This window comes from Chelonia mydas, chromosome 7, assembly GCF_015237465.2.
Source record: "Chelonia mydas isolate rCheMyd1 chromosome 7, rCheMyd1.pri.v2, whole genome shotgun sequence".
In the NCBI taxonomy this organism is placed as follows: domain Eukaryota; kingdom Metazoa; phylum Chordata; order Testudines; family Cheloniidae; genus Chelonia; species Chelonia mydas.
The window spans coordinates 116,756,187-116,780,440 of record NC_057853.1 but is presented as its reverse complement, the minus strand read 5'-3'; the positions used below and the strand labels follow the sequence as shown (position 1 = coordinate 116,780,440).

Below are 24,254 nucleotides of genomic sequence, written 5' to 3'. Positions count from 1 at the left end.
AACTTATGCAAACCCTGGGGCTTGCAAGCGGGAAGGTGGGCAGCATGTGAGATTTTAATATACAATTACCAGAAGTTAATGAATGAGCCCACAGTCTTCGGGGCATACAGCAATGTTGTCTTTAATTTTATTAAATATTTATGCAGCTCTTTTCGTCTTTTGGGCAAAGTACGGCTCCTCCGGAACATCTTTAATTACGCAGTCACCGCCAGGCATTCTTTACTGCGCCAGGCTGACCCTCTGAGAATGATTAAATGGAACGTTGCGACAAAGAGCATTAGGGAATTTCTGAACCTTTTTATGCAGCTCGGAAATCTCTGTCCTCCGAAGAATACTGGCAACCGTGAGGCTGCACAGTGAATTCGTCTCACTAAAACCCTTCTCTGAAGCTTTCCGTTCTGACTCTAGCATGCTCCTGGATAAAACCAAGAGCATAACAGGGCATGTGGAGCTTTCGTGACGTCCGTGGTTCCCATAGCGCTGGAGTTGGTTGGCTTGTTGTGAGATGAACTTCGTGATCATTTTTTTTTATTCCTCATCTTTATCTAAAAATCCCCACGTTAGCTGCAGCTAGCCACGGAGGGAGGCCCAGAGGATCTGATCCAAAGCCCACCAAAACTAATGAAAAGACTCCCGTTGACTTCATTCTGCTTCTGATCAGCCCTGTGACGTCGTCATTTGGGAGGACAGCTGGGTGTGTTTCCATCCCCTTTACTGTCATGCACAGGGAGGGATCGGTGAGCTGGATTCCTCTCCCTGTGCATGACAGTAAAGGTATGTCTACACTGCACCTGGGAGTGAGCCTCCCAGCCTGGGTAGACAGACTCACTGTAGCAGGGCTCAAGCTAGCATGGTAAAAATAGCAGTGTGGATGTGGCAGCTCTCAAGCCAGTCACCAGAGTTCAAGCTTGCCCGACCCTGGGAGTCTGAGCTCTGGGGGTACGCTCCCAGCTGCAGGGAACCTTCTGTTGTGTAACCATTAGATTACTAGGGCAGCTCCACTGTTTGTTGTAAGTGCTGTTTTGGACAGGCATCAATCATGTCCTTGTTTGCTGAGTTAACCTGTCACTGTTCAGGCATGCTGTTAATCTTTATCCCTCTGCTAATCATTCAAGATCAGCTCCTGGCACTTTGTGTCTTGTGAGACGCTTCCCTGTCGTGAATGTGGCGAGATCCTGGAATGTGGTTTGGTTCATGGAACCAAAGGAAATGCAAAAAATTAAATGGCTATAGGTTTACTTATTTTAAAGAAAGCTAGAAGTGAATCAGATTTTCTTCCTCTCTTGCCACCACATGGAACAACAATCTTCCAAAGTTCTGCAATGCTTGCCATTCAGCAAAGCTTTCTGGGGCTACATTCTTCCACATTCTGTAGCAAAGCCCATCGACTGGGTGTCCCGTGCTTCCAGGTTCAGTGCTGCTTAGCATAGCATTAGCCTCCCTAATTTGGGCACTCACTGGGATCCAGATCAGCAAATCGCTTAATCATGTGTTTAAATCCATTCCAATATGCTTAATGCCCAAAACAAAGTCAATGGGGCTTAAGCGTATGTGCTGCTGAATCTGGATGGACTTAAGCATGCATTTAAAGTTAAGGATATATTTAAGAGCTTTGCTGAATCAGTTACTCTGGTTTTACTTTGCTGTGAGTCAAGACTCCTTCTGACACCTCTAGGAGTTTTGATCAAGAAAGGACACAGTGAAATCGGAACAAGGACTCCAAGTTTGGATACCTATTGATGGACTATAAGGCAGGATGAGTAGAAAGAACAGCCTGTTCCCCAATAAATACCATGGCTTGTCAAAACCCCTGCATTTTCTCTTCCACAAAAGTTATCACAATTAAAAGTAAAGCTTGTTTTTGTTGGGGAAAAAGAAGTTAGCTCAAATTTCCTAGCCCGCTCTAGTAAATAAGTGATTCCCGGAAATTGTGGTTACCCATGGCACATAAAATCTTAGAACTTGTAGGGCTGGCCGGGACCTCAAGACCATCCCAATGCACGAGGGCACGATTAAGTGTACCTGGACCATCCCTGACAAGTGCTCGTCTGATCTGTTCTTAACCACCAATGTTGGGGATTCCACAGCCTCCTTAGGTAACCTGTTCCAGTGCTTAACTATTATGATCTGATTATGCTCCTCGTTACCTTTCTGTTTCCATAGTGACTATGGCTATGAAAGGCACAGTAACAACCAGTGCATCCCCGCTTTCTGGTTCAACCCGTCCTCCTTGCCAAAAGACTGCAGTCTCGGCCAGAGCTACCTGAAGAGCACTGGGTAAGTCCAGCTGGCTCTCGCTTTTGGTGACCTTTTTGTATTTACAGTAAGTCTGGACCATTAGCGTTATCTCTACCCTGCCTGGCGGTTTTCCAGCCTTATTTGCGAGTTGCTTTTTTGCAGCATCATCTATATGGAACTGTGCCTCACTCCTCAGCCACTGAGAGAAGTCCATTAACATAAGTGACATGTAGATATTACATTGCTATCTAGTGATATATGATCCTGGGAGCCCACACTTCAGGCCACCACTGCTGCAAAATTAAAGTACGAATCAAAATATCCATCTGAGCAGCTGCAGAACATGTAAATGGACACGCTCAGGGTGTTTTCCGTGATTTTTCATATAATTTGTTTCTCTCTTACTGTTCGTATTTATAACAGCTCCTTAGGAAGTTTGGATTTATGCTGCGCATCCTTAACCAATTTTTCCCGCCTTCACTGTGTGTATTTAGTAGTTTGTTATTGTAGGGTTCCCATAGCACTGGGTCTGCACATACCGGTTTGTTACTGTGACATTCCTCATATTCTTAGGCTGTATGTGCTTTGAGGGCCGACGCAAGGTTGCTTATGAGTACCAGGCTCTGCCCAATGGTTCGTTTTGATACGGTGGCTCCAGAATGTTAGGCTGAAAATGCTGGTTTGTTTTGTTAGGGTTTTTCTGGAATGCTGGGTTGCTGTCACTAGTTTTTTTTGGTAGCGTTGTTCAGAACACTGGGCTGCAGATGGTGGTTTGTTTTGGTAGGGTCGCTCCGGAACACTGGGCTGCAGACGCTGGTTTGTTTTGGTAGGTCGCTCCGGAACGCTGGGCTGCAGATGCTGGTTTGTTTTGGTAGGGTCGCTCCGGAACGCTGGGCTGCAGATGCTGGTTTGTTTTGGTAGGGTCGCTCCGGAACGCTGGGCTGCAGATGCTGGTTTGTTTTGGTAGGTCGCTCCGGAACGCTGGGCTGCAGATGCTGGTTTGTTTTGGTAGGGTCGCTCCGGAACGCTGGGCTGCAGATGCTGGTTTGTTTTGGTAGGTCGCTCCGGAACGCTGGGCTGCAGGTGCTGGTTTGTTTTGGTAGGGTCGCTCCGGAACGCTGGGCTGCAGATGCTGGTTTGTTTTGGTAGGTCGCTCCGGAACGCTGGGCTGCAGATGCTGGTTTGTTTTGGTAGGTTGCTCCGGCACGCTGGGCTGCAGACGCTGGTTTGTTTTGGTAGGGTCGCTCCGGAACGCTGGGCTGCAGATGCTGGTTTGTTTTGGTAGGTCGCTCCGGAACGCTGGGCTGCAGATGCTGGTTTGTTTTGGTAGGGTCACTCCGGAACGCTGGGCTGCAGATGCTGGTTTGTTTTGGTAGGGTCGCTCCAGAACGTTGGGCTGCAGGTGCTGGTTTGTTTTGGTAGGGTCGCTCCGGCACGCTGGGCTGCAGATGGTGGTTTGTTTTGGTAGGGTCGCTCCGGCATGCTGGGCTGCAGATGCTGGTTTGTTTTGGTAGGGTCGCTCCAGAACACTGGGCTGCAGGTGCTGGTTTGTTTTGGTAGGGTCGCTCCGGCACGCTGGGCTGCAGATGCTGGTTTGTTTTGGTAGGGTCACTCCGGAACGCTGGGCTGCAGATGCTGGTTTGTTTTGGTAGGGTCGCTCCGGAACGCTGGGCTGCAGATGCTGGTTTGTTTTGGTAGGGTCGCTCCGGCACGTTGGGCTGCAGATGCTGGTTTGTTTTGGTAGGTCGCTCCGGAACGCTGGGCTGCAGATGCTGGTTTGTTTTGGTAGGTTGCTCCGGCACGCTGGGCTGCAGACGCTGGTTTGTTTTGGTAGGGTCGCTCCGGAACGCTGGGCTGCAGATGCTGGTTTGTTTTGGTAGGGTCGCTCCGGAACGCTGGGCTGCGGATGCTGGTTTGTTTTGGTAGGTCGCTCCGGAACGCTGGGCTGCAGATGCTGGTTTGTTTTGGTAGGTCGCTCCGGAACGCTGGGCTGCAGATGCTGGTTTGTTTTGGTAGGTCGCTCCGGAACGCTGGGCTGCAGATGCTGGTTTGTTTTGGTAGGGTCGCTCCGGCACGTTGGGCTGCAGATGCTGGTTTGTTTTGGTAGGTCGCTCCGGCACGTTGGGCTGCAGATGCTGGTTTGTTTTGGTAGGTCGCTTTGGAACGCTGGGCTGCAGATGCTGGTTTGTTTTGGTAGGTCGCTCCGGAACGCTGGGCTGCAGACACTGGTTTGTTTTGGTAGGTCGCTCTGGAACGCTGGGCTGCAGATGCTGGTTTGTTTTGGTAGGGTCGCTCCGGAACGCTGGGCTGCAGACACTGGTTTGTTTTGGTAGGGTCGCTCTGGAACGCTGGGCTGCAGATGCTGGTTTGTTTTGGTAGGTCGCTCCGGCACGTTGGGCTGCAGATGCTGGTTTGTTTTGGTAGGTCGCTCTGGAACGCTGGGCTGCAGATGCTGGTTTGTTTTGGTAGGTCGCTCCGGAACGCTGGGCTGCAGACGCTGGTTTGTTTTGGTAGGGTCGCTCTGGAACGCTGGGCTGCAGACGCTGGTTTGTTTTGGTAGGGTCGCTCCGGAACGCTGGGCTGCAGATGCTGGTTTGTTTTGGTAGGGTCGCTCCGGCACGTTGGGCTGCAGACGCTGGTTTGTTTTGGTAGGTCGCTCCGGAACGCTGGGCTGCAGATGCTGGTTTGTTTTGGTAGGTCGCTCTGGAACGCTGGGCTGCAGATGCTGGTTTGTTTTGGTAGGGTCGCTCCGGCACGTTGGGCTGCAGATGCTGGTTTGTTTTGGTAGGTCGCTCCGGCACGTTGGGCTGCAGATGCTGGTTTGTTTTGGTAGGTCGCTCCGGAACGCTGGGCTGCAGATGCTGGTTTGTTTTGGTAGGTTGCTCCGGCACGCTGGGCTGCAGACGCTGGTTTGTTTTGGTAGGGTCGCTCCGGAACGCTGGGCTGCAGACGCTGGTTTGTTTTGGTAGGGTCGCTCCGGCACGTTGGGCTGCAGATGGTGGTTTGTTTTGGTAGGGTCGCTCTGGAACGCTGGGCTGCAGACGCTGGTTTGTTTTGGTAGGGTCGCTCCGGCACGCTGGGCTGCAGACGCTGGTTTGTTTTGGTAGGGTCGCTCCAGAACGCTGGGCTGCAGATGCTAGTTTGTTTTGGTAGGATCGCTCCGGCACGCTGGGCTGCAGACGCTCGTTTGTTTTGGTAGGGTTGCTCCGGCATGTTGGGCTGCAGATGCTGGTTTGTTTTGGTAGGGTCACTCTGGAATAGTGGGCTGAAGACGCTGGTTTGTCATTTTAACATTCTTTGTGTGCCTCAGAAGATGTTTACTTGGAGGTCGGTTGTAGGGTTGCTTATGAGTGCCATGCCCTGCTCACCAATTTGCTCACAAGTGCTGGCTGTTTACTGAAGGGTTGCCAATGAAAATTGTGCTACTGTAAGGCCGTCTTCACGGTTCTCAGGAAACCACTCCGTGGTGAAAGATTGTCATTAAAGTGGGCTGGCTGCAGCCGGGGGAGCCCCTGACAGCAGGGCTGCACTGGAGTGGGAAGAGCTGCTGAAGTCCTGCTCACCTTCCCCAGTTCTATGAGGCAATGACTAGGAGGGTTAATCTCCCGGAACAAGGCAACAAATTGCCAAGTGTCCTCACAGGCAGCTAATCTCTTTGCTTTGCTTCTGAATGAAGCCAAGAGAAACCTGCTCCTTGAATCATTTAAAACTGAGCTGGACAAAACTCCTGCCAAATCTTTCAGGGTGCCTTGGAGCAGAATAGGAGCAGACACAGTGTAACAAAACCATAATGAAATGCTATAATGCAGGAGACAGAACAGGGAGTTGAATAGGCCTTCTCCAGCTTTCAGTGATACGTAAAGATTCGGCTCAACAATACGAATCTGTTCTCATGGGTGGAGCCGGGGTCCCCGGAGAAGGCTGGATCGTGATTTGTTTGGCTTCTGCGGATTAATAAAGCCTTTGATTTTCTTTGATTTGAGGGGAGCACCAGCAGGAGTGTGTGGGCTGTCAGCCTGGGGCAGCTCTTTGAAATGCGTACATTATGAAAATAAAACCTACTCTCCCGAGCCCCACCCGAATTGTCCATGTTCCCCAGGTATCGGAGGATTGTCTCTAACAATTGCACAGACGGGCTGCGGGAGAAATATGTGGCCAAAGCGGAGCAGTGCCCGGGCAAAGCCCCGCGTGGGCTGCACGTCCTCACCACCGACGGCAAGCTGCTTGCCCAGCAAGGGCACAACACCACCTTCATCATCCTTATGGAAGAGGTAGGTCTCTGGGCTCGTTGGACCGCTGAAGTGTGGGCTGCCCCCTTCCTTTAATTTACCGGCTTCATTAGGAGAATGGCATTCAGGTGGCCACACTTCAAGCCTTTCACAGAAGGTCGGTGGAATGACAAACGTCCTAATGCATGGAGGGCTGCAAAGCTCTGCTAGGATCATGAAAAGGTGTCTGTGGGCTGGAGCAGCCTCGGGGCTGGCTAGCCCAAGCCTGTAGAAAGTCACGCCAGGATAGGGCATAATTGTAGGGGAAGATTTTCGGAGACACAAAGAGCAGTGAGATGCCCAAATCTCATTGATTCTTTCAATGGGAATTGGGCTCCTTACTTCTGTATGCCTCTTTGAAAATCCAGCCGTTTCAGATGGGCTTAGAAATCCAGCTGAGACCATCTACCTCCTCTTCCTTCTTCTGAAACACTAGCCCAGTTTGAGGTTAGTACAGATTGCACCAGGCAACACTTCTGTCTGTCACGGTCATAAGGAAGTCCCAGGCCAGAGTGATGCTGGTACTCCCCTTCTAGACCCCTGCACTATTGATGCAAGCCCTGAATAAGGAAGTATACCTCTGGCTAGCTGCTAGTCCCCTCTGATACTATAGGAAGTGATGATGGCCATGTATTGTATTGCAGTAGTGCTGAGGAGCCTTAGTCATGGACCATGGTGCTAGGTGCTGTGCAAGAGACCAATGGACAATGCTAGCTTAGGTCTCGCTGCACAGTTCTGCAGCTGGTGGCGGATTCTGTGGCCAACCCCACATCTGCTGGATAAGGCCTTTTTCTGGGTCCTTGACAGCAGTTGCAATAAAAGGACCTTTTGCCTGATGGCCTCTATTGAGGACCCTAGAGAGATAATTCACCATGTTGCAAAAATCCCCATTGTGGTTTCAGCTACCTAGTTCCCTGTCTGACAGTCTCAGCTTAGAGGGCAATGGCCGAATGGAACACAAGAGGCTCAGCATCTCTCTCCCCCCCAGAGGAGCTCCCTGGAGGTCAGAGTTGAGGACACAGTGGAGAAATCTGTGTCTGGGTGGGTTTCACTGCTCATGATCTGTGGCAAAGTAGAGGGGCCAGCTCACTGCCCTGCTTCTGGGTGGTTACACTGCTCAGGCAGCTACACAGGGGCAGCTGGGACTCCTCTGGTCTGGGGTAAAGCCACTGCAGCTGGCTGTGCGCCATCCAATCTGCCCCCAACACGCCTGAGCTTGGAGTCATGACTGGGGGTAAGAGGGGGCAGGGCCAGAGATCACTGCCCCCTAGCCAGTCCCCATCAGTATAAAGCCCCTAACGGGCTGGCCCTGGGGATCAGGGAAGGTTGATGTGTGATTTAGCACCACTTTCACCTCCCTCATTCAGATGCACCCAGGGAGAGCTTGATGTGGCTGAGGATTATGCCTGAGTGATCCAGTCCCCAGGACACTCAGAGCGGCATCTTGAACCACCGTGTAGCTGCCATGAGTCTTTGGCACATGATTTGTCAGGATCTCTTGGAAATCACAGACCTTTGCTCTGATTCCCTTTGCCAACCTCCCATGGATAATCGATTGCTGTGGCTTGCCCCCTAATACCTCTCTGTATTCAGCAAGGAGGCTTTTCGTTTGGGGTGCGATGGTCCAGAAAACTTCACCACCATGCAGTGGATTGACATAAAGCCTTAACAGATTGCTGATTCTTGGCACGCTCTCAGGACAATTTTCAAAGGCATGTGTAAGGACATTAGGCACCCAAATCCCACGTAAATGGTATTTGGGGGCCTAAATCCATCAGGCTTCTTTAAAAATCCCAGCTGTATCCATTTTGGACACTGCCATTTGTGGATACCTTTAATAAAACATAATTTCCTTGTTAAAAATCTCCCGGCAGACACTGAATGTGCACGCAAGAAAGAAACATGGGAAATTATCAAATGCCTTCCCTGGGTCGCAATAAACAGGGCAGATTGCGTAGATGGGATCAGAATGGAAGTGTTAAATCGTCCATGGTAAAAAGAAAGAGAGAATTTGAGAAATCAGGTTTACTTGGCATTCTGTGTTCTGTTTGTTTATCTTTGTGCATTTCAGTCAGCTCAGACATTAAAACCACATTGGTCAGCTTCATTGTCTGTTTCTGGTCTATTTTGCTTTCCTACTCTAATTCAATGGAGGTGTGTTTAGGTTCCCAAAGGTCGGAGGGATGCTTTAATGTTTTTAAAAGTAAAACTTTTGTCATTGATTTCTTTTAACCTAAATGCCATGATTATGAATTATGTGCATTATGGTATCTTCTAAAGGCCTCAACCAAGATCAGGACCCATTGAGCTAGGTGCTGGACAAACACACAAAAAGAGACCATCCTGGCCCCAAATCATTCACAGTCTTCACAGAAAAGGCAGAGCAGGGGTAGGAGGGGAAACAGTATTAGGGAGGTGAAATGATTTGCCCAAAGTCACAAAGCTGGTGTCACTGTGAGATCTGGGACCAGAAGCCATCTCTCCTGACTCCCAGTTTAGTGCCTTAGCTATGGTATCATGCTATCTTCTAATACTTTTCTCTAACCTGAGGGATTTTTTAAGCATCCACATATTTTTCATTAAAAATATAATGCAATGAAATGGTTCATTGTAACCAGTCTGAGATGACAGTGTCTCTTTGCATAGGTTCATATTCCTCCTGCTTCTGCACAATGGGAATTTCTTGTCTACCTGGCTGATTCTTTTATCTGTTTAGATTTGACAAGGTATAAAGATTTGTAGAGACATTATTGAGTGGGAGTTCAGAAAAGAACAGACAATCTAAAAATTAGGAATCTAGTAGTAATGTATTAGGGAACTCAAGCGGAACAGCTGCAGACAAAGAATGATAAACAGACAGGAATAAGGTTGCAAGCAAGGTAGTTGAAGAGTTGTGTTGGCACAAGGTTTCAGGAATTGAAGGCTCCGGTGAATAAACAGATAGGCAGGGTTAAGATGTTGAAAGGGGATCAGATATGATAGCTGCAGTGCCCTGTGCCTAAAATGTTATCTGTTGTTACTAGAGGTGGTCAAAATGTGTCCATTGAAACATTTTAATAATAGAAAATGGATTTTTCAATTAAATGGAAATTTTCATGACAAAAATTCTGTTATGGAGAATTTTTGGTGGGTTTTTTTTTAGGTAAAATCAAAAAGTTTTCAGTTTTAAACAAAAAAAAAAAATCAATTTTCAGACGAGAGAGGGAATTGCTTTTTTGACACAAACCTGAAAACCTTAGGAAAAAATTCAGAGAAAACAAAGAAATGTTCATTTTCCTCAGCTCTGATTATTACAAAACTTGAGGAAATATAGTAAAATCCCTGCTTCCCTCTAGTTTTCATGCCAGAACTATGTCTGACCGGGCTTTAAAAAAATACTAATGCACCTCTGTGTGTGTGTGTGTGGTTGTGTGTGTGTTAGTTATGTGCTTGGCTTCATAGCATTCTAACAGTGTGCCAGATCCTGAGATGGGATTAGTGTGTAGCTCTGTTCAAGTTGGTGGACGACACAAGCTGATGATCTGGTCCAACGGCTCTGTGCGCAGTTACAAGTAACTGTTATTTTGTCTGTTTCTGGGTGTCCTGAACACACAAGTATGAATGGCTGAACCTGAGCTCATCCATGAGGAGCTGAAGGTTGTGCCATATGTTCTTCAGAAAGGTGATTTTCCCTAGATTTATGGTGGATCTTGGATTTTACCATATGGCGTAGCTGGGTGTTAAAAGATCTCCATGCTGGTAATCCTACAATAAGCACATGGTGGTGGGTTTTATATATTGAAGGTATATATAGCTTTGTTATAATTTCATTAATTTAGCTCTGGATTGTGACTTAGATTGTGCAGTTAAGCAATGGAGTAAGAAGGAATAAGAATGCACTCCCACATGAGCTCCCTGGACGTAGGGTCCGGGCAGACACAAGGAAGCATAGGTATGAGTCTCTTTATTGTCTTGCTGAAGTAGGTGGGAATGGAGTAAGTGAGCCCCTGGCTCCCTCTGCCACTCTGCACCAGGTGGGAGCTGCACCGCTGAAATCAGGTCCCTAACGTTGCAGCCTTCACTCTGGTACTGCAAGGCGAGGACAAAGCTGCCCAACAGCAGGTTTTTATTGCTAGCGAACTGAAAAAACAAGAACAAGCCTGAGCAAATCTTAGGACTCTGCATATTTATTCCTAGGTGGTAAAAATATGTAAATATATAAAGATATGGGTGGAAATCCTGGCCCAGTTGAAATCAATGGGAGTTTAATATTGATTTCAGTGAGGCCAAGATTTCACCCATTCTCTGCACCCTTGTGGGCTTCTGGCAAATTGCCAGTGCAGCCCTCGGTTTGGAAAACTTTCCCAGCTGAGCTCCAATGGGGAAGAGCTGCCAAGGTATCCTATAGGTAACACCCATCTCCACCAATTCCCACTGCCCATCAGCTGCCCCTGGCATTCCATTGATAGAGCTGCAAGCTTTACGGCAGGCCACAACCACATTCCCATTGAGTTGTTTACAGGACCAACGCTGTAGAAAGTGCCTCTTGAATAAATCTGGAGAGCAATGATTTTTATCCGTTTGAAATGCCTCCTCTTCGTTTCCACGTTAATTTATATTCATAAACCCATTGTACATGGGGCAAGCAGCCACCTTTCGATATTTCAAATACCAGTCCGCAGCTAAGGAAATGGGGAATGGCGGATTAGCACTATTGCTGGGTCTGCATTAAAGAGCCAGTAATTGGGTGGAAGGATCATCTGCTACTGTTTAGCTATTAGAAATCTGTTCCTTAATCTCCATATTGAAACCTTCCCTTTATATAAAGGGGAAGGGAAAAAAACCAACCAACAAACCGAAAACCCGGCCACCAAACAATGAGAAAAACAAAAAGAAAATGACATGGCACGAGCTTGGAACTCCAGAGATGGAGTTTTCATCCTGAGGTCACCAGGACTGAATCCAGACCAGCTGTGTTTTTTACCATATGTTCAGCGGCCTCCCAATAGAATGAGTTTGTGGGCTCAGTGCAGGCCCCCACAAAAAAGTCCTGTGGCATTTAACAGGCAGTAGTGAATTCATAGATTCCCAGGTCCGAAGGGGACACTGCGATCATCTAGTCTGACCTCCTGTATAGTGCAGGCTAGAGAACTTCCCCAGAATAATTCCTAGAACAGATTGTTTAGAAAAAAAATCCAACCTTGATTCAAAACCTTCCATTAGTAACCTTTCTATCCAATGTTTGAACTGTCCAGGAGAGTACAGTAGAGCATTCGGTCCTTGCTAAAGAATTCTATAGGATGGTTAAAAAGCGTCTTCACCCTCTACTAAATCCTCTGGGTTTTATAGCACTCAGTTACATTTCTACAGAAGCCTGTTGGCTTCCTCCCTGTCAAATTCTATAGAACTTTTCCATATTCCAAGAGAACAAAGGCGAAATGCAAGCCCCATTGAAGTCAATGGCAAAACTCCCCTTTGATTTCAATGGCGCCAGGATTTCACCCAAGTGTCATCCTCACAAAAGCTACATGCATGCACAGCACCCTGGCTCGTAGTCCCAGCAGAGAGGCCATGGATGGAATGGACCTGGGGGTTAAGTGATACAATCCCTATGGCTCAAGGCAAAGATACATTGGCAGGAAAGAAGTTAACACAGTCACTCTCTGAGCTGTGGAAGAAGAGATTCCCCTCCCCGGAGCTGTCAGTCCAGCTCTGACAGTCACTACGCAGAAGTAAGTTGTAAAGGGAGGGAAAGATTTGTCCCGGAGCGGACATGCTGCTGTGTCATCGGCTTTGTCCACCTTTGGATATTCTGTTGCGTTTCCTAAGCCACTTTCCAGTTGATTGGCTGTTGCTTGTAAATTCAGGTAGTTATGGTCTCCAAAGGACCACCTACAACCTCCAGCCAATCCTCTTCTCTGCCCCCAACGTACCTTGAGGGTTGCAGGGAGGGAGCCAGCTCTCTCAGCTTTAAGCCTGTTGAGGATGCTATCCTATTGGGGGGCATCCCAAGCATGGAATTATAGAAGGCTTCTGTTCCCTTTGTGCCACTTGACCTGTGCAGAGAGAGCAAATCAGAGCAGAGAATCTACCCCTAAATCTGGTTGTTATTGTGGGAAGCTATCCCTGTTTTGCATAGCAAAGGCAAAATGGTGCTTTTAATCACCTGGCCCCTTTGGGGTTTAATGCAGCCCTGTGAGTATTGTAGTTTATTCCAGTGGAAGTCCGAGGGAGGGAGGTGGAGAAGCATTAACTGGGTCTGAGCTGCATGGTAGTTTCCCTCCACTAATTAGACCAGCATGTAGTGTATCGACATCATTAGCCTTGATCCTGAGCCTGCACATTGTAGCATGTGGGAGTTTTGCTGTTGTCTTGCATGGGAGCAGGCTGTTCACAGCAGCTCATGAGAGCATGTTAAACTCAGGAGCAGTGGTTGGTCTTGAGCTGGAATTTCTCTCCTCTCTCTGAATAGACATAGAGATAGAATCTGTTTGATTTCTGGAGTGGAGCATCCCAGGGATGTACTCAAACATTCTCTCTCTTTTATCCACTTTCCCAGTCCAAACTGGATGTGATTGGAATCCTTATCACCTTAAAGAAAGGATTTTGGGTTGTGAGTGCTTATCTGCACAGAGAGCTACACAGATTTAAAGTAAGGGGTGATTTTAAACTGACTTACTTATATCAGTGAAGAAGGCCACATGGACGCTTTTATTTTGGTTTAAAGCAGGCTTATTTTGATTTAGCCAACTGGAAACAAATGTAAAAATAAACCACTTTGGGTCTGACTTCACTGCAGTTAACTCAGGCGCTTACCTGCGTTTTAGCCCAAACCTCCCTACCATCCACACAGCAAAACCTTTGACCTGGGTTTGGAGGTGCTCTAATTTCAGGCAAGCTCACCCCGCTGGGGGCATAGGTTAGAGCCCGGGGCCCTGGTTTAACTGAGGCTGGAACCTGCCCACTTTGCAGCGAGGATGCAGGCTAGGTCACTCAAGGGCTGATAGTCCTCCAATGCCCTCCCTACAATTCCCTGCAAAGGGCAGACAGGTTCTCCCACAATTGACACAGTTGACTGGGAAAGAATCCTAGAGTATCTCAGCACAAAGAACCATGGGATGTGCCTCCCCAGATACACACGGGCGAGTGCAGGAACAGTGAGGATGCAGTAACATGGAAAGGGCTTTGCTGTGACCGCATCCTGCCTGGGTTAGGCTAACCTGGCTTCTCAGCCCCAGGTGCTGATCACCTGGGTTAACCGTTCAGTGAAAACATATCCTCTGAGACCAAACTAACTAATTGTTTAACTGAACTGGTTTAAAAACTGATTTAAATGAAACCATTGCAGCTTCTGCAAGTAGACAAGGCCTAAGTCTCTGGGATTTCTTGTCTGCAGCTATTCACTCATTTGTACGCCCTCCTCTTCATGTATGCAGTGCACTCCAGCAGCACCTGGAAGGCGCTCCTAGCTAATCCTCCAGCAGAGACATAACCTGCCATCTACGCAGCTCCTCCCATCTCAACTGCCCCCAATATAGACACATATCAGGCGACCCATAAGCAGCACTGTAGTGGCATTCTCCCCCCTTGAACCACTGGATCAGGGGTGGGAGGATAGCACCTGCTCAGACCTCTTAATGTCCAGGTTGTTCTGGGCATTCTGATATATAATAGATATAATATACGAGCTGGAGCTGGTGCTGGTTGTGTTTGGGGCATTGCAGCACTTGGCGGAGATCGTTTTGCCACGTGCCGGGGTTGTCTTCGCGCCAACAAAGTGAAGCTGAGCAGCGGGATGGAGTGGAACATCAGTCACCCTTCTCAGCTGAGTTCCTAACCACTGTGCTCTCCGTTGCAGGGCGATCTCCAGAGGACAAACATCCAGCTGGATTTCGGAGACGGTATTGCCATGTCTTATGCTAATTTCAGCCCCATAGAGGAGGGCATCAGGCACGTTTATAAGAGCGCTGGGATCTTTCAGGTGACGGCCTACGCCGAAAACAGCCTGGGCTCTGACACTGCCGTCCTCTTCCTGCACGTGGTCTGTAAGTAGATGTGGGCGCTAAACTCTAGGGGTGAAATTCTGGCCTCACTGAGGCCAATAGAAAAACTCCCATTTACTTCAGTGAGGCTGGTCACCCGAGGATTTATCTCATCCCGGCCTGTATACATGGCTCGGAGCTCATGCACTCCTGGCCCTTTAAGCAGCCTCCTGACCTGCAGGGTGAATTTCACTGCCTTGTCAAAGAAGATTCTCCTTCCATACATGCAATGAGGGGTTTTAAAGGGGCAGCTCTGCATGCAGGGGATTGGTGAACATACTTCAGACAGCATGAATCAATCCCGCAAAACACAACTCAAACCTTTCATAGAATCATAGACTATCTGGGTTGGGAGGGACCTCAGGAGGTCATCTAGTCCCACCCCCTGCTCAAAGGCAGGGCCAATCCCCAACTAAATCATCCCAGCCAGGGCTTTGTCAAGCCTGACCTTAAAAACCTCAAAGGAAGGAGACTCCACCACCTCCCTAGGTAACCCGTTCCAGTGCTTCACCACCTTCCCAGTGCAAACGTTTTTCCTAATATCCAACCTAAACCTCCCCCACTGCAACTTGAGACCATTACTCCTCGTTCTGTCATCTGCTACCACTGAGAGCAGTCTAGGTCCATCCTCTTTGGAACCCCCTTTCAGGTAGTTGAAAGCAGCTATCAAATCCCCCCTCATTCTTCTCTTCTGCAGACTAAACAATCCCAGTTCCCTCAGCCTCTCCTCATAAGTCATGTGCTCCAGCCCCCTAATCATTTTTGTTGCCCTCCGCTGGACGCTGTCCAGTTTTTCCACAAACGTTTCCTTAGGGTTTGAAATACTTCAGGTCGTTTCAGCTGCTGTTTGTGATGTTTATATTTCATTCTCATGTGCTGCTTCACTTTGTGGTTCTAGACAGCTCTGAAAATGATAAAACACCTCAAGATTGGTTTATTCCATCAGTATTTTCAACTTTGCAGAAAATGCTACATAGCTCACAAGTGAACCTGGTCTCACCAGTCTTCCCATCAGTTTCTAGACCAAAGAGATGCAGACAAGCTTCTGAAGGAGCAATATAAATGCCCAGAAATACACACTGCCTTGGCTTGGCTTATTGCTGTTATGAAACCGATCCATAAAAAAAACACTGCAGGAAATAATTAAATAATGTTACCACCTCTCGTGATTTTATTGCAAATCTCAGGATTAGAGCTAGTTGGAAAATTTTCCATCAGGCAAATCAAAATGAAATATGTTGATACGAATTCTTCAACATGAGTTGAAACCTTTCAGTTTGTTAAACTGCACTAAAACATTTGGTTTCAAGTCAATTCAACATTAAACTGCATCAACATAAGATGTTGTGGTGCCTATGGGAGTTGCAGTTCGGGTGCTTTGTGCCTCCATTCTCTCCTGTGGACTCCTTCACTGATCTGCATCTCCCATGATGCACCTCAGTCTCACTTCATTGAGCCATGGGATATGTGGTCCACCCAGGGTGCCTGGCACTGAGAGAAGAATGAGGCAAAATCAATTGAATGCTGATAGTCTTCCAATGCCCTTTCCCACAGTTCCTCCCAAAGGGCACACAAGTTCTCCCACAATTGACACTGTTGTCTGGGAAAAAATCCTAGAGCCTCTCAGCACAAAGAACCATGGGATATGTCCCCCCAGACACACATGGGTGAGTGTCGAAACAGTTTTCAGAGTAACAGCCGTGTTAGTCTCTATTCGCAAAAAGAAAAGGAGTACTTGTGGCACCTTAGAGACGAACCAATTTATTTGAGCATGAGCTTTCGTGAGCTACAGCTCACTTCATCGAATGCATACTGTGGAAAGTGTAGAAGATCTTATTATATACACACAAAGCATGAAAAAATACCTCCTCCCACCCCACTCTCCTTCTGGTAATAGCTTATCTAAAGTGATCACTCTCCTTACAATGTGTATGATAATCAAGTTGAGCCATTTCCAGCACAAATCCAGGTTTTCTCACCCCCCCCCCCACACAAACTCACTCTCCTGCTGGTAATAGCTTATCTAAAGTGACCACTCTCCTTACAATGTGTATGATAATCAAGGTGGGCCATTTCCAACATAAATCCAGGTTTTCTCACCGCCCCCCCCCAACACACACACAAACTCACTCTCCTGCTGATACTAGCTTATCCAAAGTGACCACTCTCCTTACATTGTGTATGATAATCAAGGTGGGCCATTTCCAGCACAAATCCAGGGTTTAACAAGAACGTCTGAGGGGGGTGGGTAGGAAAAAACAAGGGGAAATAGGCTACCTTGCATAATGACTAAGCCACTCCCAGTCTCTATTCAAGCCTAAGTTAATTGTATCCAATTTGCAAATGAATTCCAATTCAGCAGTTTCTCCCTGGAGTCTGGATTTGAAGTTTTTTTGTTGTAAAATAGCGACTTTCATGTCTGTAATCGCGTGACCAGAGAGATTGAAGTGTTCTCCGACTGGTTTATGAATGTTATAATTCTTGACATCTGATTTGTGTCCATTTACTCTGTTACGTAGAGACTGTCCAGTTTGACCAATGTACATGGCAGAGGGGCATTGCTGGCACATGATGGCATATATCACATTGGTGGATGTGCAGGTGAACGAGCCTCTGACAGTGTGGCTGATGTTATTAGGCCCTGTGATGGTGTCCCCTGAATAGGTATGTGGGCACAGTTGGCAACGGGCTTTGTTGCAAGGATAGGTTCCTGGGTTAGTGGTTCTGTTGTGTGGTATGTGGTTGCTGGTGAGTATTTGCTTCAGGTTGGGGGGCTGTCTGTAGGCAAGGACTGGCCTGTCTCCCAAGATTTGTGAGAGTGTTGGGTCATCCTTCAGGATAGGTTGTAGATCCTTAATAATGCGTTGGAGGGGTTTTAGTTGGGGGCTGAAGGTGACGGCTAGAGAACACTTCAATCTCTCTGGTCACGCGATTACAGACATGAAAGTCGCTATTTTACAACAAAAAAACTTCAAATCCAGACTCCAGCGAGAAACTGCTGAATTGGAATTCATTTGCAAATTGGATACAATTAAATTAGGCTTGAATAGAGAGTGGGAGTGGCTTAGTCATTATGCAAGGTAGCCTATTTCCCCTTGTTTTTTCAGACGTTCTTGTTAAACCCTGGATTTGTGCTGGAAATGGCCCACCTTGATTATCATACACAATGTAAGGAGAGTGGTCACTTTGGATAAGCTAGTACCAGCAGGAGAGTGAGTTTGTGTGTGTGTGTTGGGGGGGGGGTGAGAAAACCTGGATTTATGTTGGAAATGGCCCACCTTGATTATCATACACATTGTAAGGAGAGTGATCACTTTAGATAAGCTATTACCAGCAGGAGAGTGGGGTGGGAGGAGGTATTTTTCATGCTTTGTGTGTATATAATAAGATCTTCTACACTTTCCACAGTATGCATTCGATGAAGTGAGCTGTAGCTCACGAAAGCTTAGGCTCAAATAAATTGGTTAGTCTCTAAGGTGCCACAAGTACTCCTTTTCTTTTTGTAGAAACAGTGAGGATGCAGTAATATGGGTAGGGCTTTTTTGTGCGCATGTTCACACCTGAGCTACGCTAACCTGGCTGCTCAGACCCAGGTGCGGATCACCAGGGTTAGTTGTTCAGTGAAAACATACCCCCTGAGACCAAACTAACAGGGGTTTGCAACAGTTTAACTGAACTGGTTTAAAAACTGATTTAACAGATAAAGAGGCAGATACAGTTTAAAGTTGAACTGACTCGAAACAAAGCATTTCAACATTTCTGAATCAAAATTGTTTGGAACTTTTCACGTTAGAAAAAGTTTTGTTATTTTAGTATGTCTCAATATGGGACGAAAACAAATACAGAAATATTGGACTTTTCAGTGGGACAGAAATCTTGATTTCTATGAACCTCTGCTCTTGATATTTGCTCTTTTCGGAAAGCCCCAGTTCCTAAGGTCATGTGACTATGTTAAAATCTCAGCTTTCATTTTGAAACCAAGTAAATTTCTAGGCCTCATGGCTTCAAGAAAAGCTTGAAAATGGGATCCAAGCATATTCTAAAGGCTCAGAAATCAGAAGAAAAATAAAACAAACTCCAAATATATTGTTCTTTTTTATTATCCTGATTTTTGGGTCTGTGTCATGATTTTTGACTGTTTGGGATTGGCGATGTTGGTTAAATATCACAAAGCCATTAGGCCTGTAACATTTTCTGGGGCATTAATAATATGGGAGTACTTGTATAGTGCTTCCCATATTTAATGTATTTGACAAACATTAGCTATTTTATCCTCTCAAATGCGAGTGAAGGAGGTCACGATCATTAACCCCATTTTACACATTGGGCAGCTGAGATCCAGAGTAGTTCAGTGACTTTCTTAATGCCACAGAAGACAGTAAATGAGTGTAGCACCCAGGATAAGAATTCAGGAGATCGGAGCGTTCTGCCCTGTGCTTGGACCATTAGACCACCTAGTCTGAGAGCTCCTGCTGCAGTCACCGCTATACCCTTCAATCCAAGTTCCTGACGGAAGTTCATAAAACTCCATTATCTTCACCCTCAGCCTGCAAATACACCTTCTCTCCCTCCTGCTGTGCTCCCCGAGGGGTACCCTTATCTAAAGTTTCCAAATGGCCAAGAGCCTGTGGAGAGGATCGATTTTAAACTCCGAGCTAGGTGTGTGAAAGAGAAAAATGTCCCTCGAATCTTGTATCATGGTCGTAATTCCCTCAAAATCAAGCACAACTGCATTTAACATCCAGTTATTGGAGCGTTAACTGCTCTTGGCATCACCTTGGGCCATTAGCTAACAAAAGTAGTTGTTAGCCAGTAATAGCAACCCATTGCTCAGGGATTATTTAATTTTATTATTGGATTTGCTGTTCGATATTGAGATTCTAAAGCCGGGTACTCACGTAGCCCTGTTGAGCCACTCTGTCTTCTTCTCCCTTGTCCTCTTAGACCCCATCACTGTGCCTTAAGACATGTAGCTTGATCTAAAGATTATGTGTTAATTATATTGATTACTTAAAATTCCCAGGTTTCAGAGTAACAGCCGTGTTAGTCTGTATTCGCAAAAAGAAAAGGAGGACTTGTGGCACCTTAGAGACTAACCAATTTATTTGAGCATGAGCTTTCGTGAGCTACAGCTCACTTCTTCGGGTGCATACTGTGGAAATTGCAGAAGACATTATATACACAGACACCATGAAACAATACCTCCTCCCACCCCACTCTCCTGCTGGTAATAGCTTATCTAAAGTGATCATCAAGTTGGGCCATTTCCAGCACAAATCCAGGTTTTCTCACCCTCCGCCCCCCCACAGACAAACTCACTCTCTTGCTGGTAATAGCCCATCCAAAGTGACTACTGTCTTCACAATGTGTATGATAATCAAGGTGGGCCATTCCTGCAGAAATCCAGGTTCTCTCACCCCTTCACCGGGTGTGATAAGGGTACCGGGGGGTGTCTGTGTATATAATGTCTTCTGCAATTTCCACAGTATGCATCCGAAGAAGTGAGCTGTAGCTCACGAAAGCTCATGCTCAAATAAATTGGTTAGTCTCTAAGGTGCCACAAGTCCTCCTTTTCTTTTTTTAAAATTCCCAGTTATCACTTTGAGGATTGACAGGTTCTTGTCCCAAGATCAGGCCCAGTATTATTAAAATTACTTTTCAGTTGGGAACCCCGATGTGCACAGTTGCAACACTCACACTTTAGGAACCCTTCTGTACTTACAATAGTTTATTACCACCTTTAGCAAAGTCACAAATACTCTCACCCAGCAAGGTAGGTAGAGACAATACAAAACATACATCTGAACATCCATATACTCACGCCGTCCCTTGCAGAGCAACCTGAAATGTTAGCCATTATCTTCTCCATCACCATCACCTTCCTCCTCATCACCAGTGGGCACCATTCTGGCACCTCCCAAGGGTTACATCTCTCTCTCCTCCAGCCTGCAGGCTGGGATAGAACTTTTTATAACATGTTACGCTGATGCCACTATGTCTAATGCATATTCAGTAGCGACTTCTCCCCTCTTCCTTGTTTGTATTTCCTCACCCTACTAATGTTGGGGTGCTCTTCTCCTATAGGTCAGTATATTAATGATCTCAACTTATTATCATATACGTCAGTTTGTTCTCATGGCACTCTTGTGGTCAGGTATCTGCAGATGTCATATCCCAGTGGTTCCCAACCAGGGGTACATGTACCCCTGTGCGTACACAGAGGTCTTCCAGAGGGTACATCAACTCATGTCGATATTTGCCTAGTTTGACAATAGGCTAAATAAAAAGCACTAGCAAAGTCCGTGCAAACTACAATTCCATACAGACAATGACTTGTTTATACTTCTCTATATACTATACACTGAAAAGTAAGTTCAATATTTGTATTCAAATTGATTTATTTTATAATTATATGGAAAAAATGAGAAAGTAAGCAAATTTTCAAGAACAGTGTGTATTTTTTTCATTTTTGTCTGATTTTTTTAAGCTAGTAGTTTTTACGTGAGATGAAACTTGGGGGTACACAAGACAAATCAGACTTGTGAAAGGGGTACAGTAGTCTGGAAAGGTTAAACGTCAGTGTAAGCCAATGTTAGCTCATGTTCCTGTGGTTGGCTGGTGTTGTTATGGACAAAATTTCCTCTTACACACACTATTTCCAGTTCCCCAAAACTTAGGGGTGACCATTAGGCCATTTATCTGTGCCAAAGTTTATAGGCCTCAAGCCTTATGCTAACTGCAGAAGCTAGTGTCTTACAGGATACGGGCCTGTAGGTTACTTGCATTACAGCTGAATAAAATAAAGGCTAAAGCTAGCCGTATGGGCTACAGACCAGCGTTTCTCAAGCTAGCATAACCCCTTTATGTTTGCTATCAAAGTAAGACCAAAAAATGTATCAACGCTATTAATGTTAAACCTACACAACTTGTGTATGTGTGTGTGTGTGTGTACGTTTTAAGAGATTGACAAAGAGCACTTGATCTTGAAGGGTTAAAGGTGGATGGGGTGTGGGGGAATGAGATTTTCTTTGCCTAAGATTACAATACACTTTTCACTGCCTCACGACCCCCCGATTGCCTTTCATAAGCTCCGGGGTCACGACCCACTGGCTGAGAGACAGTTTAGAGCCGGCATTCTCGCAACGATTTTTTTGGTGGCCTCAGAGTGCAGCCACCAACTTTGGCTGGAGGCCGCACTGTCACTTTTTTCTAAAAATTTTTATTTTTATGTAAGGTTTTGGGGTTTTTTGCGGGGGAGCGTGGGCAGAAGGGGTGGGGTCGGGGGCTAGCCTCCACAAAGGGGGGGCTCTACCTGTTGCCCATGCACCCACCGCTCACCTCCTCAGCCCCCGCCTGCCTTCTGTGTCCCTCCTCACTCCTCCACTCACTGCTCCCCCCCTTACTCCTCCGCCAGGGCTCCCCCCCCACTCGCCTCGCTGCTCACCCCCTTCCCCCCGTCCACCTCCTCTCCCCACCCTCGATTGCTTCCCGCCTCCTCACCCCCCCGCACTCACCTCCCGCCTCATCACACACACCCCTGCTTGCCTCCTCACTCCCCCACTCGGAGCCATACCCGCACCTGCCCTCCTCATCCTGCTGCTGGCTCGCCGCTCACCTCCTTACTCCTCTGCCAGGCCCCCCTCTGTCACCCCCACCTGCCACTCACCTCCTCACTCCACCCCAGCTCAGGGTATATTGAGGCCTGAAACCTGTGTTCTCTGAGCATCTGAGAGACTGGGGCAACTCCTTCACTCCTAGAAAGCTAGTGCATGTGTCTGATATCTGGCTACTTTGTTTTCCCCCTCAAAAGGAGATAACTGCAGCACCCAAGGCCTCAACCAAGCCTGGGGTCCCATTGTGTTAGGTGCTGTACGTACACATAGTAGGAGTCAGTCCCTGCCCTGCAAAGAGTTTACAAGCCAAGTAGATGAAGGAGAGAGGAGAAAGTGAGGCAGAGAGACGTAGTGATTTGCCCAGGGTCACATAGGGAGTCTGTGGCAGAACTGGGAATCAGACCTAGCTCTATATAGCCCCACGCCAAGCGTAATCTACAAACCCACCTTTCTTCTCTAACAGTAGTAGTCCATCTGACTACCAGATCTGAACATCACCGATAAGACATAATCAGCAACACGCCAGCATGCCTAGTGCATCTCAATTATCAATTTAAATTCAATCCCCCACAAAAAAATAAAGCAAGAGGCGGCGGGGGGGGAAACAGATGGAGAAAAAGCTGAAGTTCCAACCAATAACGTTAGCGTTTTCTCCATCTGTTTTTTTCCTCTTGTTCTTTTTATTTCCGTGGCGAGGAACTGAATTCTCAATTGTCATGCACTGGGAGTGATCACTAGAGTTATTTCTGGCCATTTGCTGCTGTGACAAGATTTCCTGCTGCATCGTCACCTTTTCGACCATTCCAGAAGCAAGGGAGGTTATCTGGTTAACTCTCGGCTCGTGCTTCTTCTCAGAATCCTTACTATAGAAAGATAAAGATGGCCCAATTACCAAAAGTAGAGAAGAAAATACTACCAATGACAGCTGACCCCCAAAAGTTCCCAGCTGTAGCTCTTGATCAAAAAGGAGCAAGAAGTTTAGATGCTTGGCCAGACTTATTCAAACTTCTTTGCTCTGGAAATCTCATGAGACCAAACACTCTCAGAAGACACTTATTAGTACCTGGCTTTGATCAGGTCATGAATACCTCAAGCATAAATGTTCTTGGAACGTTTTGGTATTTCTGCTTCATGACACAGTTAATACCAAGTTCAGAGGCTTGTCAAATATTATTAATATTAATCACTCACTAGTTTCATTTTCAAATTAGTATCTTTGTGCTTTCTGCCCCTTGCACTTGGCAAAAGTTCCCCATAGATCTCTGCAAAACTACCTCATTCTCTTCCTTCAAATCCCTCCTTAAAACCATCCTTTGCTGTGACGCCCACAAAAAACTCTGACCACTGGCTATTATGCTGACCAGTACTGTATCATAGTTTCCTTGTGCTCCTTTGTCTGTCTGTCTGTAGCTACCTGTTACCTCTTGTCTTGTCTTAGATTGTAAGCTCTTTGGGGTGGGCCCATCTTTCTGTTCTGTTTGTACAGCGCCTAGCACAAGGTGGCATTGGACCATAACTGTGGATATTGGCCACTTCTGGAATACTATTATTAATAATATTGAAAACGTTTGGGGTTTTGGTTTCAAATCATGAAGAAAGAGGGCTGTTTTCAGTTTAAAGAGTGGCTGGAGGGTCTTTTCTGATGTGTCTTGGTGCTCAGATACAATGATAATGAACAACCATATAAAACCCTAGCTGGACTGATTTTGCACATCCCTGGTATGTAGGTTTGTTTAATCAAGGGTGGAAATTTGTCCATCTGACATGGCTTGGACGGTTGGTAATGGGTTATGGGCCCTTTCACCTACAGTACCCAGCTTAGCTGGTGAGATTGAAATCCTTAGCTATTTGAGAGCTGTTTGGTGACCTGTGCAATGAGTTGGTAAGTTTCAGTTTGGTTCCTAGCAGACAGATGTCCACGTTATAAAAAGCATCATTCCAGCTGGCTCCAACAGGCCAAGGTTTTAATGGGTAGAGAGTCTAAATCACTCTGTAAAACCCTAACAGCTTGTGCATCCCAGCTCCAAGTCTGAGACACAGTGGTTATGCTGCATGGGGGAAGCTTGCACACCTGCCTCCTATGATGCAACCCTATAAAAGCTCAACAAAGAATT

The 24,254-nt window shown here is 46.7% G+C and overlaps 1 protein-coding gene across 1 annotated transcript in view; it reads left to right on the top strand.

Annotated features, from left to right (window-relative positions):
• The window catches only part of SORCS3 (sortilin related VPS10 domain containing receptor 3), a 501,281-nt gene that overhangs the window by 447,264 nt on the left and 29,763 nt on the right, over positions 1-24,254 (top strand). Inside the window, exons 17-19 of the mRNA XM_037905076.2 lie at positions 2,164-2,277; positions 6,338-6,509; positions 14,344-14,530. Coding sequence (XP_037761004.1) covers positions 2,164-2,277; positions 6,338-6,509; positions 14,344-14,530 — 473 coding nt within the window. The remainder of the gene's footprint in view (positions 1-2,163; positions 2,278-6,337; positions 6,510-14,343; positions 14,531-24,254) is intronic.